This window comes from Erinaceus europaeus, chromosome 10 (assembly GCF_950295315.1).
Source record: "Erinaceus europaeus chromosome 10, mEriEur2.1, whole genome shotgun sequence".
NCBI classification, from domain to species: Eukaryota; Metazoa; Chordata; class Mammalia; order Eulipotyphla; family Erinaceidae; genus Erinaceus; species Erinaceus europaeus.
In genome coordinates this window covers 104,941,086-104,961,264 of record NC_080171.1, presented here as the reverse complement: position 1 = coordinate 104,961,264, position 20,179 = coordinate 104,941,086, and the positions used below count along the sequence as shown (strand labels likewise).

Below are 20,179 nucleotides of genomic sequence, written 5' to 3'. Positions count from 1 at the left end.
TTTTCATTGCTGGTGCTAATCTGATAACAATTTGCTTGCGCTGATTAGGGAGGTGGAGCGAAGGAGGGGGAGATGGGTGGGAGAGGAGGTAGGGACAGCTTCCTTTTGAAGAAGCGTTTCTGGCCGCCTTAGTGGAGGTTTCACCCACTGCCTGGCTCCCTGGCCCAGCCTGCAGATTGTGCTGAGTTAGGGTGACCTAAACTCCAAACTTCTCTGGGAAGCAGCGTACTAACTCCTCTTCTCTTTCTTTCTTATCTCTTCTTAAAACTCTATGTGGTGCCACCAAAAGTGCAGACTTTTTACATCAGCCCAACCTGATGGCAATATCCCTCTCACTCTGCCTTCTGCAGACCCTGCTCTCTCCAGACACGCCTTCTAAACACACCCAAGTCCATGGCATCCAATGTCTCAGCTCGACTGATGTTTTTCTATATCCAAAATGGCCTGTGTCCTTCTCTCAGACTAGCTGGGTCCTGCCTGACCTTCCAGCAATGCCTGGATCACTCCAGGTCACAAGCCCTTTCCCTAATTCTTTTTTTTGAATTGTGTATTTATTTTATTATTACTTATTGGATAGACACAGAAAAATTGAGAGGGAAGGGGGAGACAGAGAGAGGAGAAGGAAGAGAGACAACGGCAGCACTGCTTCAAGGTCATGAAGCTTTCCCCTTGCAGGTGGGGAGGGGGACTTGAACCAGGGTCCTTGTGTGTTGTAGTGTATACTTCACCAGCTGCACCACTACCCACTCACCTCCACCCCTTTTATTTTTTCTTTTCTTTTTAATTTTTTTATGATCTTTATTTTGATTGGATAGAGACAGCCAGAAATTGAAATAAATGGGGCAATAAGGAAAGAGACAGAGAGACACCTGCAGCCCTGCTTCACCACTCATGAAGCTTTCCCTTTGAAGGTGGGGGCTAGGGGCTTGAACCCAGGTCCTTGTGTATTATAACATATGCGCTCAACCAGATACGCCATCATCCACCCACCCCTTTTATTTTTTTTCTAACCACAGCACTGCACAGTTCAGACTTATAGTAATGCCAGGGATCAAACCTGCGCTGTCTAGTGCCTCAGGCACGAAAGTCTGTTGTATAAACCACTGAGCAATTATCCCAGCTCACTTTTCCGAAATCCTTTGGCTGTCATGGATGTCTGGGCCACTGCCTGGACCTCCCTTTCAGTTTCAGCATTATGTGAACAACTTCTACCTATGTGTATGCCCATGGTATAATTAGTGTAGTCAGTTGAGAACAGAAGGTACGCACAAGGGCTTGGGTTTAAGCCCTCTTCATCCCCTCCTCCCCCTGCAGGGTAGGAAGCTTCACAAGTGGTAAAACAATGCTTGCAGGTATCTCTCTCCCATTCTATCTTCCCCTCCCTCTCAATTTCTGTCTCTATTTAAGAATAAATCTAATAAAATATCTTTTGAAAAAGAGAGCGAGGGGTCAGGCAGGGGTGCACCTAAAGTGCACATTACCAGGTTCAAGCCCCTGGTCCCCACCTGCAGGGGGAAAACTTTATGAGTGGTAAAATAAAGCTGTAGGTGTCTCTCTGTCTCCCACTTCCCTCTTAATTTCTCTTTGTCTCTATCCAATAATAAATAAATAAAAATATTTTTTAAAAATCTCTAAAAAATAAAGAGAGTGAGAGAGAAGGGCTGAGGAGACAACACGATGATTATACGGAAGACTCATGCATAAGGTTCTGCAGTCCCGGGTTCAATCTTGAACCTGGGTCCTTGAGCACTGTAAGGTGTGCGCTGAAACGAGTGCTCCACCATCTGGCCCCTTTTAGTCTCTTTTTCTGTATCTTCTGTATTTAGATGGATTATTGGGGGTCAGGCGGTAGCGCAGCAGGTTAAGCACATATGGTGCAAAGCACAAGGACAGGAGCAAGGATTCCCAGTCCAAGCCCCTGGCTCCCCACCTGCAGGGGGGTCACTTCATGGGCAGTGAAACAGGTCTGCAGGCATTTATCTTTCTCTCCCCCTCTCTGTCTTCCCCTCCTCTCTCAATTTCTCTCTGTCCTAGCCAACAACAGCAACAAGAGCAACAAGGGCAACAAAATGGGAAGAAATGGCCTCCGGGAGCAGTGGATTCGTAGGGCAGGCACTGAGCCCCAGCAATAACCCTGGAGGCAAAAAAAAAAAAAAAAAAGTAAACTATTAAAATTAAGGGAGTCAGACGGTAGCACAGAGGGTTAAGCGCATGTGGCGCAAAGCACAAGGCCCAGTGTAAGGATCCCGGTTTGAGCCCCCAGCTCCCCACCTGCAAGGGAGTCGTTTCACAGGTGGTGAAGTAGGTTTGCAGGTGTCTATCTTTCTCTCTCCCTCTGTCTTCCCCTCCTCTCTCCATTACTCTCTGTCCTATCCAACGACGACAACAATAATAACTACAACAATAATACAACAAGGGCAACAAAAGGGACTAAGTAAATTAAAAAAATAAACACTTAAAAAGAGGGAGAGAACAGAAGGTATAGCTGTGGATGATGACCTTTTAGGTAAACGGAGGTGATGAAGATGGAATGAAGTCTTCTCTCCCCTTAGGACAAAGAAGTCTCGGTGTGGCATGTGCACAACATAGGGGCCACGGCAAGCTCACAGGCCATCGTGAACGCTCCTTACTTGGCTATTTACCCTCGGGCACATTCATGAGTCTTTCTGAGCTCAAAACACCAACCTAGCAAAACTGAGACATGATCCATGGATGTAAAATTCTGGCACTTGTTCCAGGTTTACTAAAAGTCAACACTGATGTCACCAAGGTCTTTTGATTTGCATTATAGTTATCACCTTGGGCTGTCACTCACAGGCCCGGCTGACAGCCTGACTCCTCTGCACACTAGCTGGATGGGTGTGGGCAACCTGTGTAACCTTTATAAGTCTCAACTTCCCCATCTCTGAAATGGGGATGACAAGAACCCCTTAAGGGAGATGCCTGAAAGGAGCCAGTAGGACGCCTGACACACAGTGGGTTCCACAAAGGTCACCACTGTCCTTTGACTCTGACTATCAGCTGGCCAGATGGGTTTGTGTCAGGGACTCCCTGGAAGCCATTTTCCAAATCTCAGCCCCCTTCTCCTGCTGGGTTTGGGGAGAAGTGAGGCCTTCGAGCAGTCTTCCAGGTGATCCTGAGAGGCTCGGGCAGCCAGACACAAGAGACTGCCTCAGAAAAGACTGAGCTTTCAGAGACACCAGACAGCCGCTTCCCTTTAGAAGGGAAGTTTCTGAAAGACTTGCTTAAACCTCCACATTTATGCCCACTGGGTGCCTACAGAGAAAGCAAAATCTTCAGTGACAGTTTATAAAGGTTTGGGAGGCAGCCGCAAAGCCCCGCTCTTGGCCCAGTGGGATCCCTCGGATTCGCTCCAGCAGGTTCCCTCAAACAACTTAGTGAAAATTCGGAGAGACAGAAGGGGGGCTTGCAAAAAGTAAACAAATCGCAGTCGCTAACCCTAACCCATCACAGTTTGCGCCCAGCTGATTTATGCTCCAAACATACAGCCCAGAGGATGCAGTTAGTGTAAATGTCCTGCCCAGCAGATGAGGACACTTGGCCTGTGATGCCCTGCCATCAACCTGAAGCAGCCTGCAGTTAGGTGCATGTCCCTCAGTGTAGGAGAGAGGTCCGGGCAACATGGACTCGGTTGGGACTGATGTCTGATCTCATCTCTCATTCTACTGCTGTCTTGTTTATGACACTTGCATTAATCCCTTCAGGTTGCAGGGCTCCCAACAAGCCCCCCAGCTCTGACTTCACCCTCTGTTCAGCCATCTCTCAGCACACTCTCCCCGAGGCTTCAGCCTAGCCTGCTAAGTTCTAGGTGCCACCTTACCTTGGGTTTACTCCCTAAGCTTCTTATTTGCCTATAACTACCTCCACGCGTGAGCCATCAGACATGAACTCACAGGCAGTCTACCCTCAGCAGCTCATAACTAACCAGCTATACTCATCTCAAAAAATGAGGTCAAAAGGTCACATACTAGTATGGGAGTAAACAGTATAATGGTTATGCAAAGAAAAGTTCATGCCTGAGACTCCAAAGTTCCAGGTTTGATCTCTGGCACTACCTAACCCAGAGCTGAGCAGTGTTCTGGAGAGAGAGACAGAGAGCACCAGACATCACTCTGGTACATATGCTACCAGGGATAGAACTCAGAACCTCATGCTTGAAAGTCCAATGTTTTATCCACTGCACTACCCCCGGACCATGCTACTGTTCTTTTTAATCACTTTATCAAGGAAGTGGTGTCTTACAGGATTGTTGTCACATGGATACAGTTCCCCATAACGCCTATGAATCTTCCCTCTAGTTAATAAGAATGTCCCTTACTCCTCCCCCCATACCCCATGCCAATTCAGAAGGCAGTTGCCCTCATACTGAGTATAGACCAAATCCATATGGGGGCCACCACATCTAAACTACTTTGTTGTTTGCTTTCCTGCCTGCTCTGGTTCCAAGCCCCAGTCCTCACCTGCAGAAGGGAAGTTTCACGAGTGGTGAAGCAGTGCTACAGGTGTCTCTCCTCTCTCTCTCCCCCTCTTTTTTATTTTTAAATATTTATTTATTCCCTTTTGTTGCCCTTATTGTTTTATTGTGAGTTATTATTGTTGTTATTGATGTTGTCGTTGTTGGATAGGACAGAGAGAAATGGTGAGAGGAGGGGAAGACAGAGAGGGGGAGAGAAAGATAGACACCTGCAGACCTGCTTCACCACCTGTGAAGAGACTCCCCTGCAGATGGGGAGCCAGGGGCTCCAACCAGGATCCTTACACTGGTCCTTACGCTTTGTACCACTTGCGCTTAACCCGCTATGCTACCACTCAACTCCCAAAGATAGACAACTGTAGACATGCTTCACCCCTCCTGCAGGGGGGCAGCTGGGGGACTCGAACCCAGGATCTTTATGCTGGTCCCTGCAGGAGGGGAGCCAGGGGCCTCGAACCGTGATCTTTAAGCCGGTCCTTGGCTTTGTGCCATGTGCACTTAACCTGCTGTGCTATCGCTGGACCCCACCCCCCCACTTCCTCTCTATTTCCTCCAACCTTCTCAATTCCTGTTTCCATTCAATAAGTAAATAAATTTTAAAAAAATAAAGAAATGTAATATTCACCCAAGATTATTTAAAAAGGAGGAGAAGGAAGGAGGAGGAGGAAGAGGAGGAGAAAAAAGAGAAGGAGGAGGAAGAAGAGAAAGAGGAGGAGGGGGAGGAGGAAGAGAAAGAGGAGGAGGCAGAGGGGGAGGAGGAGCTGGGTGGTGCCTCACCTGGTTGAGTGCACAAGTTTCACTGCTCAAGGACTCAAGTTCAAGCCCCTGGACCCCACCCACAGGGGGAAGGCTTTGCAAGTGGTGAAGCAGTGCTGCAGGTGTATCTCTGACTCTCCCTCTCTACCACCCTCTTCCCTCTCAATTTCTGGCTATCTCTACCCAATAAATAAATAAATATAGCTAAAAAAAATTTAAGGTGGGGGGGTCGTCAGGCAGTAGTGCAGTGGGTTAACCGCACATGGCACAAAGTGCTAGGACCGGCACAGGGATCCCAGTTCGAGCCCCCGGCCCCCTACCTGCAGGGGGTTTGCTTCACAAATGGTGAAGTAGGTCGGCAGGTGTCTGTCTATCTTTCTCTCCCCCTCTCTACCTCCCCTTCTCTCTCAATCTCTCTCTGTCCTATCTAACAACAACAACATCAATTGCAACAATAATGACCAAAACAAAAAGGGCAACAAAATAAGGGGGGAAATGGCTTCCAGGAGCAGTGGATTTGTAGTGCAGGCACCAAGCCCCAGCTATAGGCCTGGAGGCAAAAAATAAATAAATAAATAAATAAATAAATTCAAAAGAGCATGTGGTCTGGTCAGGTAGAATTAAAATTTACATACTGAAACCAACAGTTAAACCAACCCACTATTAAAGACTGAAGAAAAGGTAATGAGGGGCACAAAAGAGAGATAATTTGTTTCACCACTTGTAAGGCTTCCCTCCTGCAGGAAAGGACTGGGGGCTCCATCCTGGGTCTTATGCACGATAACATGTACACTCAACCAGATGTACCACCACTGGTCTTGTCTTCTCTGTGCAATTCCACATAATGGGGGTATCATATTGTGGCCACAAGGCAAAATCCACTACTGTCCTGGACCAATGGACCAATGAAGGCAGGAGCAGATATTCTAATCCTCTCAACTGGAATGCTACAGTCCAAAAACCACTTCTCGCCCTATCTTCTCAGGTGCTTCAGTCTTTGAAGGCAATGGCTGCCTCCACCCTTGGGCTCACTAGGGCTTTTTCATGAGGCATGGATAACAAGGCATTGGTTTCATAAGTCCAGCAACCTGGCAATTGTGTCACCTTTCACTCATACCCCTGTGACACCACTTCCATCTGTCTTTCTGGATAGACACAAAAGATTTTGAGCCACACAAAGAAACTGATCTTGCATACATCTGGATTCATTGGTCTCCTCAATATGTTTGTCTTTTGCCCGATATATGTTTTCGACTATCTTTTTGGTGGGTCATACCTTCCTTTGCCCCTTCCCATGTGCTAAGCATATTGACCTTGCTGCTTAAGGACCCATACCAGCAGTTTCTTTCTTTCTTTTTTTTTAATATATATATATATATTTTTGCCCCCAGGGTTACTGCTGGGGCTTGGTGCCTGCACTATGAATCCACTGCTCCTGAAGGCCAATTTTTCCCTTTTGTTGCCCTTGTTGTTTGTCATTATTGTTGTTGCTGTAGTTGTTGTTGGATAGGACAAAGAGAAATGGAGAGAGGAGGGGAAGAAGAGAGGGAGAGAGAAAGACAGACACCTGTAGAGCTGCTTCACCACTTGTGAAGTGACCCCCCCCCCCGTAGGTGGGGAGCCAGGGGCTCAAACCAGAATCTTTATGCTGGTCCTTGCGCTGTGTGTCATGTGCGCTTAACCCTCTATGCTATCACCTGGCCCCCCACCAGCAGTTTCTTGACCGAACTCTGACATGCGTTTAAACTAGTGGGTGGAAAAATACAGCTGTTTTCTTTATAAAGCAACTTCCTTGGTTTCCCTGACATGATACTTAGAGCCACAGCACAAGCATAAGGGCTACAACAGGCCCCAGCGCATTGTGGGTTTGATTTCTCGTGTACTAAATCAATTCCTTCTTAAATCTAAGATGAGTTCATGCTGAGGAGAACCAAGTCAAACCCCTGGAAGCTAGTACACCTGGGAAACAAGCCGTGTAAGGCAGTCAGTGATTACTCCACAAACCAGCCCTCTGCTAATTAGCTTACCTAATGAATTATTGAGTCACATCGCATGGGTTGTTGAAAACGCTTCTTAGCTTTCTTTTTTTTAAATTTTTTTATATTTATTTATTTATTTTACCTCTTCTTGCCTTGTTTTTTTTTATTGTTGTCGTAGTTATTATTGTTGTAGTTACTGATGTTGTCGCTGTTGGATAGGACAGAGAGAAATGGAGAGAGAGACGGGGAGAGAAAGATAGACACCTGCAGACCTGCTTCACCACCTGTGAACTGACTTCCCTGTAGGTGGGGAGCCAGGGGCTCGAACCAGGATCCTTACACTGGTTCTTGCATTTTGTGCCACTAGTGCTTAACCCACTGCACTACCACCTGACTCCCCTGCTTCGTAGATTTCTTAACCCACAACTTGAATGAGGCTAGAGAGTGGTGAGTTCTGGACAAAAGGGAGAAAACTTACAGAAGTGATGACTAAGGAAGAGGAAATGGACTCAAAAGGGAGCATTTCTAATAATCATAAAAATATCTAGAAGGAGGGAGTCGGGCGGTAGCCCAGCGGGTTAAGCACAGGTGGCGCAAAGCGCAAGGACCAGCATAAGCATCCCAGTTCGAGCCCCTGGCTCCACACCAGTAGGGACGTCACTTCACAGGTGGTGAAGCAGGTCTGCAGGTGTCTTTCTCTCCTCCTCTCTGTCTTCCCCTCCTCTCTCCATTTCTCTCTGTCCTATCCAACAACATCAAAAACAACAATAACTACAATAATAAAAAACAAGGGCAACAAAATGGAATAAATAGATAATAAATATTATATATATATGGAAGGAAATAGAAGAAGAACGTCTAGAGAAGCTATTAAAACTAGACCATCATGGTCCAGGAGGTGGCACAGTGGATGAAACATTGAACTCTCAATCAAGCATGAGGTTCTGAGTTCAATCCCTGGCAGCACATGAGCCAGACTGATGTCTGGTTCTTTCTTTCTCTCTCTCCTCCTATCTTTCTCATTAATAAATAAATAAAATGTTTAAAAAAAAAACTAGACCATCTGAGAGGCTGTACAGGTAGTTCAGGGGCAGAATCACATCTCGTCCTCAGCACTCTCTTCCTCCCCCCTGCAAAAGAAATCCTCAACAGTCTTATTTATTCTTTGTATTTGGTTTTTGAAACTGTGCACTGTGGGTATTTGTGCTTTTTATTCAGAAGTTCTCAGTCTCAGCCTAAATACCTAAAAGCAGCTGGTTCCCTGGGGGTGGGAGAGTGAGGGAGGACCTATCCTGAAGGCATGTTGTTCAGTATCCCTGAGTCCTTCCCCACAGACACCAGTAGCACCCCCACGAAAATCTCCGAACATTGTCCAAACAAAATGCTCCCCCCTCAGTCAAGAACCACTGGTCTAATCCTAGGGTGTCAACATCTTCTCCATAAGATACCATCTCATTTATTTATTTAAACATGTATTTATTTCAACGAAGAAATAGAGCTAAGCAGTGCTCTGCTGGAGGTTGAACCTGTACACTATCTCATTGAAATCAGTCTCCATTATAACCTAGAGAAGTAGGCAAGGTAGGTATTAGTGGCCACAATTTACAAATGAGAAAACTTAGACCCAGAAATCAAGTCCTTTCCCCAAGAACTCTCAAGACCTCAAGAAAACTAGAAACCTGCCTATTTTAACCTTTTGCCAGTGTGTAACCCTCTACCCCAGGGCACACAGGAAATGTGAGATTAGGATATGTTTCAAGGAGGATATGGGGGTGGAGGGGTGCATGTGCTTGATTGGCTTTGTCCTGTAAGCTGAATTACCAAAGGACTAACAAATTCTTGCTGCTGCTGCTGCTGCTGCTGCTGCTTCCCCTCCTTCTTCTTCTTTATAATGAATACAAAGTCAGATGAAGGGGGCTAGGTGATGGGGCACCTGGTTAAGGGCACACAGTAGTACTAACTAGTACAAGGACCTGCACAGGATCCAGGTTCGAGCCCCTACTCCCCTTCTGCAATGGGGACACTTCACAAGTGATGAAGCAGATCTGCAGGTGTCTATCTCTCCCTCTTTGTCTCCCCTTCCCCTCTCAATTTTTATCTGTCCTATCAAATAAAATGGGGGAAAAAAAAAGGAAAAAATGGCAGCCAGGAGCAGTGATTTATAGTGCTGGCATCAAGCCCCATCGACTGGAGGCAAAAAGAAAGAAAGAAATAGTTCATTGAAAAACACCCACATCAACAGCACACATTAAACCAACAAAGTTCATCGTGACTGTGTTGTGTCTTTGCCTGCTTTTATCCAACCAGTCAGAGATCCTGAAACTAGAACATCCCCCAGTGGGTGAGTCTGAGACTCCACAGAGCCTAGTTGCTGAAGGCCAGAACAGAATGCTGAGCACACCATATAACATATAACATATAACATAACATATATATAACATATATAACGTATATGTTATATATATATAACATATAACACACCATATAGCATATATAACATATAATGGCAGATTTACCCAGCCTTGGTTACTATATTCCTTGTTTGTGACACATTTGCAGTTGTCCCAGCACAAATAAAACTAATATCCCCAAACTAGTCAAAGGATGGATGGTTCCTAGCATTCACATTTCAAATTGAACACATTTAATTGAAATTGCTTTATAAATGTTTTTTGTTGTTGTTTTTACCAGAGCACTGTTCAGCTCTGGTTTACAGTGGTCTTGGGGACTGAACTTGGGACTTTGGTGTAAGAGACTCTTTGCATAACCATTATGCTATCTACCCCTAATGTCTTTTTTTTTGGGGGGGGTGAGTCCAGGGGGAGACCAGGGGCTCAGTACCTGCACAATGAATGCACTTCTCCTTGTGGCCACTTTTTTCTTTATTATTTTTATATTATTTTATGTATTGTTTTTTTTTTTATTTGATAAGACAGAGCAAAATTGAGAGGGAAGAGAAAAGTAGACAGGAAGAGAAACAGAGACACTGGCAGATCTGCTTCACTGCTTGTGAAGTTACCCACCTGAAGGTAGGGACCAGGGACTTGAACCCAGGTCCTAGCACTTGGTAATGTGTGTGTTCAACCAGGTGTGCCACCACCCAGGTCCCATAATGCACTTTTTAAAGTTTTTTAAAATAATTTATTTATTTATTCATGAGAAAGATAGAGAGAGAAAGAACCAGACATCATTCTGGTACATATACTGCCAGGGATTGAACTCGGTATCTCATGGCTGAGAATCCAATGCTTTATCCACTACGCCACCTCCTGGACCATAAGAGTTTTGTTTTGTTTTGTTTTGTTTTGTTTTGTTTTGTTTTGTTTTGTTTTGTTTTAATGCAATTTGAATCAGGTGTTTTTTGAGACCTCTGATCACTACAGTCAGAAATAGAGTTTTGAGGAGCCAGGCAGTGGCACACCTGGTTAAGTGCTCACATTACAGTGTTCAAACACCCAGGTTGACGCCCCCAGTCCCCACCTGCAGGGAGAAAGCTTCACAAGTAGTGAAGCAGGGCTGCAGGTGTCTCTCTGTCTCTCTCCCTCTCTATCTCCCCCTCTCCTCTCCATTTCTCTCTTTCTCTATCCAATAATAAATAAATAAATAGAGTTAAAAATATATAGTTTGGGGAGTCAGGCGGTAGGGTAGCACAGCGGGTTAAGCGCAGGTGGTACTAAATGCAAGGACCGGAGTAAGGATCTGGTTTGAGCCCCCGGCTCCCTACCTGCAGGGGAGTCGCTTCACAAGCAGTGAAGCAGGTCTGCAGGTGTCTTTCTCTCCCCCCTCTGTCTTCCCCTCCTTTCTCCATTTCTCTTTGTCTTATCCAACAACAACGACATCAATAACAACAATAACTACAACAATTAAAAAACATCAAGGGCAAAAAAAAAAAAAACATCAAGGGCAACAAGGGAATAAATAAATAAATATTTTTTTAAATAGGGTTTTGAAATTTTTTCCATGGGTTCAGTGTAAATAAAGCTTGGTCTTTCAAATAAGAGAACAACCTAAATTGTGCAGTCACTAGGGCTAAGAGATTCTAAAAGGTCTGGAAAAGTGATTGCTACCTTGTTTATGTAGACTCAGAATTTTTCCTTCAGGAGCAGACTTCCTAATAGGAACATGTTCTAAAAGCCGTAAAGAGACAGTTCATCCTGAGAATCCGAATTCCAAGAACCTTGTCTTCCGTTAATGTTGCAAAACCAGTGCAACCTATTTCCAGAAGGACAAAGAGGTAGGAAGTGCAGCCTTCACAGCGGCTGCCCCTGGGGCGCTGGTGGAGAGCCTGTGAGAAAGCAGCTTTGCTCAGGAGATGGCCTCTTCAAGGCTGGGCGGGGAGTTCAGCCGGGCACTCACCAAAGGATCTGACTGGGCACTGGGAAGCGAGAAGCTCTGGTTTTCAATTAGATAAAAGACCAGAGAGAAGGTTACAAGGATATGTAAACCTTCCTCTTCCCTAGAAAAATGAATCCTACCCTCTGGCCCTCTGGACAGCTGAGACAGAGCCAGGAGGGTAGCTATCTTCTTTTGCATTTCCCATTACCTTGTCACTGAATGCAAAAGATTTGAGCAATCAGTAGTATATTCTCTTCAACAGATAAAGTTCAATATAATATTCGCACATTTTACTCAAACTTGGTGAGAAAGACTGACCCACACGGGAATATTTGTACAATTACGCATTTGTCTGACTGCCTTCTCTGTTTTTGTCTCTGTGTGTTTATGTTGGCCAGCATCAATATTTATTAGAGATGTTAGCTATTAGTGAGCATGGTGTGGGTGGCTAATTTTACAGAGCATCTACTTTGAACATACTGGCTCTAAGTAAATGTTTCCTCATGATGATAATGATAATGATCCCAGCAGTGGGTGCCCAATTTCCTGTTAGAACTCAGGTTGGAATGAAAACCTTTGAACACTTGGGCTCTAAGAAAGACAGTCATATTCAGCTGCAGGATTAAGCTGCTGACAGCTCACCCTGGTCAGATTCTGCCTCATCTCCCTTCAAAGTTCAGTCCACATCTATTCCTCCTTCAAAAGTCTCCCCAAGTCCTGCTGAGGGTTCCATCTGAAATCTGAGCATTTCCAGGTAGTGCAGTTCATCTGAAACTTACAGGAGGTAACCTGTGACATAGCTTACTTATAATTTGTGTGTGTGCACAAAATAAGAGCTAGCCTTTCTTGAGAGCTTTTTTTAAGGCAAGTGTTGTGTTAATCATGTGTGTGTGTGTGTCATATGTAATAAGATATTGTTTTATATATTGTATGCATATATAGTGCGTCTATCCAACTAAATACTTAACTCCTGTGGATAAAGCTGAATTCTAAATTTTTTATGCCCTTAAGAAAGCTTGGGTGGAAAGAAAGCTTCCACACTACGATCATCATCTCTGGCATTATGCTATTCCACTGCAGAATACTGTGCCCCAGTATGGTTCCGTAGCCCCCATGTCCACTTGGTCGATTCCAAATTATATTCCTCCATGAGGATAATTTCTGGAACCATCCGTTCCACCCCGGTTCCATGGCTGCCAGTTCTTAGCAACATCGCCCCACCAGATATTCGTCGGGATGTGGCATCATATCATCTAAGTTCATTTCCCACGTCTAGCTCGACCGGACCTGCCAATATACGCGGATATCTTCGCCCACCCTGTCCAACGCTTGACGTCTCGTCACCCAATCTGGTCCCCTATGCCTACACTGAACTTCTCTGTTCCAGACTCTTGGAAACAGAGTTGGCAGTCAGCTGAGGTAAAGAACAAACACCTCATCACAGACCCCTGCAAGCGTCAACCCGGCTTTGACCTAGCACGTTATGATTGGGCCCTCCTCAATCGCTATCGAACAGGCCATGGCCGGTGCGCCGCTATGTTCCATCGCTGGGGAGCCAGAGACGACCCGAATTGCCCCTGCGGCTACAGACAGACTATGACCCACATAGTCAATGACTGCCACCTCTCCAGATTCAAAGGAGGTCTCGAAACTTTACATCAGGCTCAACCTGATGCTGTTGACTGGCTATGGAAGAAGGGCAAACGCTAGAAGAAGAAGGTGGAGGGTAGATAGCATAATGGTTATGCAAAGAGACTCTCATGCCTGAGGCTCTAAAGTCCCAGGATCAGTCCCCTGCACCACCATAAACCAGAGCTGAGCTGTGCTCTGGTAAAAAAAAAAAAAAAAAAAAGCAAGCCTGGGATGGTGCTAGGCATTTAAGTAAGCATTAAACAAGCATTTCTTGGCTGTCAATGTACCCCTCCCCCAAATGAGTAAAGCTCACTTTGGAGAGAACAGAATGTGAAATGGTATTGGTCCAAATGGTCTCTAAGACTTTGTGAGACAGGCTGGGGAGACAGCAGAATGGTTATGCAAAAGACTTTCATGTCTGAGGCTCTGGGGTCCTAGAGTCAATCCCCAGCACCACCATAAACCAGAGCTGAGCAATGCTGTAGTCTCTTTACTTCAATGAAATAAATATATTATTTTAAAAAAAGACTTTGTGTGGTCCAGGAGGTGGCGCAGTGGATAAAGCATCGGACTCACAAGCATGAGGTCCTGAGTTCAATCCCCGGCAGCACATGTACAAGAGTGATGTCTGGTTCTTTCTCTCTCTCTCTCTCCTCCTATCTTTCTCATAAATAAATAAAATCTTAAAAAAAAAAAAAGACTTTGTAAGAACTATGGTGGTAGAGGTTACAGAACATTGGTGATAGATGCAGTAGGGAACTATATCCCTGCAATCTTTTGATTAATAAATTACTAATAAAAACATAGAAACTGGGCTGAGGAGCTAGCCTAGTGGGTAAGCAAAGAGCTTTCATGTCTGACACTTCGAGTTCCCAGGTTCGATCCCTAGCACCACCACAAGCCAGAGCTGAGCAGTGCTCTTGTAAAAGAAAAAAGGAAAGAAAGAAAGGTTATTGGAATCAGATTCACTAGTGAAAATGCTTTAACTGCCTGAAATACAAGCATGACCGATCTGGATTGTTATTAACGAATTACATCTGTATTGTGGCCAAAAGCATACAAGGCTAGGAGTGTGGAAAGCCTCACCTCACCTGACTTTACCATCAAGTCAGGACGGCACCTTGGATTAGTCTCTCTGGGTATTAATATCCCTAAAATAAGGCATTGGACTAGGTTTCAGCAAGCCTCCTTCCAGCCCCCAGTGCTGTGGCTCTATGGCTCTATTCTACAAGTACATGCACTTCTTATTTGTGATATAAACCCCCACAGGAAAACAAAGTTAGTAATAAATTATGAAGAAATTGGGCACGGTGATCATTTGCACTTTCTAAGGGTACTCAAACTCAATTCAGTAAATTTCACCTCTGTACAGAGCCTACCTCTCCAGGGAGACAGAAGACTTGGGCTGTCAGTGGAGCAAACCAAGTCGTCTCTCCCTATAATTGTATTGACAGGGTATCAGCTGAGATCCGATGGCAGTAAGGGTACACCATGACAGGTTTAGTGAAGGAGCCTTGAAGGCTATTGTAGCAGGATTCTATGTTGAGTCACAGAATTCTGGGGAAATGTGAATCACTCACAGCGAAGCTTGGTTCTTTCTCTATTTAATTTTATTCTTTCCAGAAAGTCATACTGGAAGGAAAATAACTGCACATCATTTTAGAACACAGAGTAGAAACCTTTCCAGTGGAAAATATTTACCTCTTTTGTGACTGCAGAAAATATGGAATGATTCAGGGCCAGTGAAATAGCTCACATGGATAGTGTTCTGCTTTGACATGTACACAACCCAGGTTCAAGGCCAGCTTCACCACACTGAAGGAAGCTTCAGTATCATGGTCTCAGTGTCTCTATCTATCTATCTATCATCTATCTATCTATCTATCTATCTCCCTCTGCCTCTGTGTCTCTATTGAAAAACAAAATGGAGGGATTTAATCAGTCCCACTAAATAACCGCTGGCTTGGTTTTAAATGAATAGTTGTTGAGCATTTGTTGATCAAATACCCACTTGGATGTTTTGAGTTTTTCATTTTTCACTTGGTTACTATGGCATTTTCAGACATATTCTTGAATAAATGATGTGTGTATGTCCAGGTGAATTCCATGGATGTGAAACAGCAATGTTGGGTTTGTTACAAAGGTGTGTTTACATTTTGAATAAAAGAAAAAAAAAATCATGATCCTATTCAGTGGAGAAAATAATCTGAACAACAACACCACCCTAAAGCAGCAGAATAAATTACTGTGTCTAAGGTGCAAAGGTCTCCCAATATAGATGTAGCAAAAGCAAAGCATACTTCAATCACACCCAAGGCAAAAAGCAGACACACACACGCACCAATATACACAGAGAAGATGCTCACTAATTCTGGGTCTGAAAACCTGGGCTTGTGAAACAGACACACTATAGTTGGTATCTACAAGCCATGCTTCCACAGAAACTTCGGCAATGTATTTTTTTTTAATTAAATACTTCACAAACTGTCCCCATGTATACCCAATTCTGCCCCCTCACTATACCCAGTTGTAAAAAGGAATTTAGAAAAGCTAACAGCCAAGATGTTGTTTTGTGAGGGTAAAGGGGAAAAAAAAAAGATATTGTTGTGTTCTCAATGTTTCTACAATTTGGATTTCTATCAGGTTCGGACAGAAAAACCTCAGAGGGTTGAGGAATCATTGAATTCATGCTGGAAACTGTTCATCTAGTGCCATCTAGAGGCCAAATGTCCTTCTTGATACGGAGAGGAAGCAAAAGAAAAAATGGGAAGAAAACCGCTTATGCATTGTATACCTAACATGTATGCATATACTTGTGTACTATCCATTTGTGTATTATGCATTATACACTACATACTAGTTCACCACAGAGAGTAACTCCACAATGCCACTAATTTTATTTTATTATTATCATTTTTTTAATTTGCCTCCAGGGTTATCGCTGGGGCTCGGTGCCTGCACTACGAATCCACTGCTCCTAGAGGCCATTTTTTCCCTTTTGTTGCCCTTGCTGTTTATCGTTGTTGTTGTTGTTGCATAGGACAGAGGAGGGGAGACAGAGAGAGGGAGAGAAAGATAGACACCTGCAGACCTGCTACACGGCTTGTGAAGAACCCTCTTGTAGGTAGGGAGCCCGGGAATCCTTGCTCCAATCCTTGCGCTTTGCGCTATGGGCGCTTAACCCACTGCGCTACCGCCCCGTCCCCATTTTATTAATTTAATTTTATTTTATTTTTGCCTCCAGTCACTGGGGCTCGGTGTCAGCACTACAAATCCATTACTCCTGGTGGCCATTGTCTCTTTTCTTTTTTTTATTTTTAATATTTCATTTATTAGTGAGAAAGGAGAGAGAAATAACCAGACATCACTCTGGTACATGTGCTGCTGGGGATTGAACTCAGGACCTCATACTTGAGAGTCCAATGCTTTATCCACTGTGCCACCTCCCAGACCACTCTTTTTCCCCCCATTTTATTCAATAGGACTGAGTGAAATTAAGAGGGGAGAGAGATAGAGAAGGAAAGAGACAGAGAGACACCTGTAGCACCGCTTCACCACCTGAAGCTTTCGCCCTGCAGGTGGGGACCAGGGACTTGAACCTGCGTCATTGTGCACTGTGATGTGTGCACTTAACCAGCTGCGCCACCACCTGGCCTTTAATGCCATTTATTTTATATTTAAGTGGACAGAGTTTCTGGAAGCAACTACTTAAATATCATCATTGATCTAATATTAAAGTAGCTGATGGTGGGGGGGGTGAAGAAAGGACTGATTGATCCCATGATCTCAGAAAGATGAAACCCATCTATTAGCTGATAGTGACTCTTTTAGAAATAAAAGAAAGGTCTTGTTACATTTGGGGGGTGTACAAGAAAGGGGGGACATTAGGTGGAAAGGGTACCAGTTGTAATAAAAACAACTTCTTCCAGGTATTGACCCAGAAACGGTTTGAAAAAAGGGCAGAGGAGGGAGTCAATATTTTTTATAAAAGTGGGTTAAGTTAGCTAATTCTAGCATGGTGTTTACCCAGATTCTCAGTGCAAAACAAATAACAAAAACTCTAAGAAGCTCCAGGCTTTCCCATAAATAAATGTTACAGAATCCAAGGTTACCACCAATTCTGCCAGGCACCTTCCACATCTGGGGGACTGCGTGCATTTTTGAAAGCACACTGCCCTCCAGCGGCGCAAGATAAATCGACTCCCAGACTCGGCCTCCAGGCTTCAGACCTCAATTAGACTTTATAAGTGGCCCAGAGAGGGAGGGCGATGTCAAGTCAAGGTTGAAGGGTATCCCACTGGGCAACTTAGACCAAAGTAAGGAAGTGCAGTAAGGGGAAAAGGCTATCTGACTAAAAACCCACAGGCCCTCCCTCATGCTTGGCGGCTTTCTTCTTCTTCTAGCGTTTGCCCTTCTTCCGTAGCCAGTCAACAGCATCAGGTTGAGCCTGATGTAAAGTTTCGAGACCTCCTTTGAATCTGGAGAGGTGGCAGTCATTGACTATGTGGGTCATAGTCTGTCTGGAGCCGCAGGGGCAGTTCGGGTTGATGGAACATAGGGGCAGGATGGAACATAGCAGCACACCGGCCATGGCCTGTTTGATAGCAATTGAGGAGGGCCCAATCATAACGTGCTAGGTCAAAGCCGGGTTGACGCTTGCAGGGGTCTGTGATGAGGTGTTTGTTCTTTACCTCAGCTGACTGCCAACTCTGTTTCCAAGAGACTGGAACAGAGAAGTTCAGGGTAGGCGTAGGGGACCAGATTGGGTGACGAGACGTCAAGCGTTGGACAGGGTGGGCGAAGATATCCACGTATATTGGCAGGTCCGGTCGAGCGTAGACCAGAAATGAACTTAGATGATATGATGCCGCATCCCGACGAATATCTGGTGGGGCGATGTTGCTAAGAACTGGCAGCCATGGAACCGGGGTGGAACGGATGGTTCCAGAAATGATCCTCATGGAGGAATATAATTTGGAATCGACCAAGTGGACATGGGGGCTACGGAACCATACTGGGGCACAGTATTCTGCAGTGGAATAGCATAATGCCAGAGAGGATGATCGTAGTGTGGAAGCGCTCGCGCCCCATGAGGAGCTGGCCAGTCTTGCAATGATGTGATTCCTCGCACCCACCTTTGCTGCAGTTTTTATGAGATGTTTGTGAAATGACAGAGTGCGATCGAGAGTAACGCCAAGATAGACTGGCTGGGCTTCATGCCGGATTCTCGAATCGTCAAGCTGCACATTAAGCTCACGCGAGGCGGAGGCATGGTGTAGATGGAAAACAGATGATGCCGTTTTTGCAGTGCTAGGGATTAGTCGCCATTTTTTACAGTAATCAGATAGGAAGTGCAGTAAGGGGAAAAAGCTATCTGACTAAAAACCCACAGGCCCTCCCTCATGCTTGGGGGCTTTCTAGGGCAGAGATTCCCGTTGTCTTTTCTCTTTTGATCCGTCTCTTGTTGGTGGTGGGTTTTGTTTGCCTGTTTTACCAGAGCACAATTAATCTCTGGCTTATGGTGATGCTGGGAATTGAACTCTGTGCCTCAAGTATTTTGTTTTTCTCCTCACTGAATGTTTGTTTGTTTTGCATAACCATTATGCTGTCTCCCGGACCCCACCTTTTGGGATTGTAATTCTGGACCCGAGTGTGACTGAGCCGAAATGAACAGGTGAGGTGACGTATCCAGAGGATACCGAATGCTAGCTGGCCATCAGAAGCACAGGAGCGTGGAGGGAAGCGAGGCGGGCCCGACTCTCGTCGACCGCGCCAGCCCATACGGGCTAACCACGTGCCCCGCGGCTCCCCGACCACTGAGCGCCGCCATCCCATTGGAAGGATGAGGACACTGAGGCTTGGGGGGGGGGGGGGGTTTGGGGTGAAGGGGGCGCCCTGCCGTGACCTCAGAGTGGAAAACCCGGCCAGGTAGGCAACCGGGAGGCAGGGCGCCGGGGCGGTGGGCGTGTGGGCGGCTCACCTTGACGATGAGCGGGTTCTGAAACATGGAATCCCTCAGGACCCCCAGCCTCTCATTCTCCATGCCGGGCCGGATATCAGCCACGGTCAGCGGCCGCCTCGGGGGCGGGCAGATCTGGCTGACCGTGCGGCGCACCGGCTGCTTCTTTTTCTTCCGCACCAAGTCCTGGGAGTCGCTCATGGTCTCTGGCATCCCGGGAGCGCGGAGGAGCGGCCCGCGGGCACTACCCGGCGCGCTGCCCAACTCCGAAGCCCGCAGGTGTTGCCGGCTGCACCACTCAGAATTTGGGGGGACACCGAGCGATGGATCCCCGCCAGATCGAACATGACCACCCCACACTTCCTCCTCCTTGTTGTAATGAGCAAAACAACCCTAGATAAGCCCCTGTCAGTTCCTCTGAGCCTCTTCTGGGCATCGCGCTGAGGCTGGGAAGGAAAGACCACCTAGAACACCCCTCCAGGAGAAATGGAACTGCTCGTCTCCATGGCGACGGGACGCTAAAGATTCCGGAGTGTGGAGGATTCTTTGCCTTCCTTGATCATATTGGCAGCCACCACCCTCAAGCTCTTGAGAACTTAACATAAAAGCGACGGAAACCTCCGAACTACCACTTGAGGGGGCTCCTGAGAGAGGGAGATAGCATGATGGTTATGAAAAAAAAAAAAAACTTTAGAGTCTCAGGTTCAATCGCCCAAACACCCGAGACCAGTTTACCACATCCATGTTTGTGAAAAACAGGATACAGGAATGGAAAGCAAGAAAAGCGACTTAATTACAAAAGCCAGAAATTGCCATTAATTGCAGAACAGAAAAAAATCGCATCCCGTTTTGCAAGTCTAGGTGGCAGAATACATGTGATAATTAATTTTAAAGTTTTCCACAGCTTGGGGACTTTCTAGAGACTGGGGGCCCTGTCACAGATTGTCCTTGACTTTCAAGTTAAATTTGCCCTCCCTCTATTCATTGAAAGTTTGCTGAACTTCCATTTCTGGCTACAGACTG

At 45.6% G+C, this 20,179-nt stretch overlaps 1 protein-coding gene across 1 annotated transcript in view; it reads right to left on the bottom strand.

Annotated features, from left to right (window-relative positions):
* Positions 1 to 19,886, bottom strand: part of CFAP77 (cilia and flagella associated protein 77) — a 186,183-nt gene extending 166,297 nt beyond the window's left edge. Inside the window, exon 1 of the mRNA XM_007527879.2 lies at positions 19,178 to 19,886. Within this exon, the coding sequence (XP_007527941.1) occupies positions 19,178 to 19,369 (192 nt within the window). The 5' untranslated portion in view covers positions 19,370 to 19,886. The remainder of the gene's footprint in view (positions 1 to 19,177) is intronic.
* Between the last annotated feature and the right edge of the window lie 293 nt (positions 19,887 to 20,179).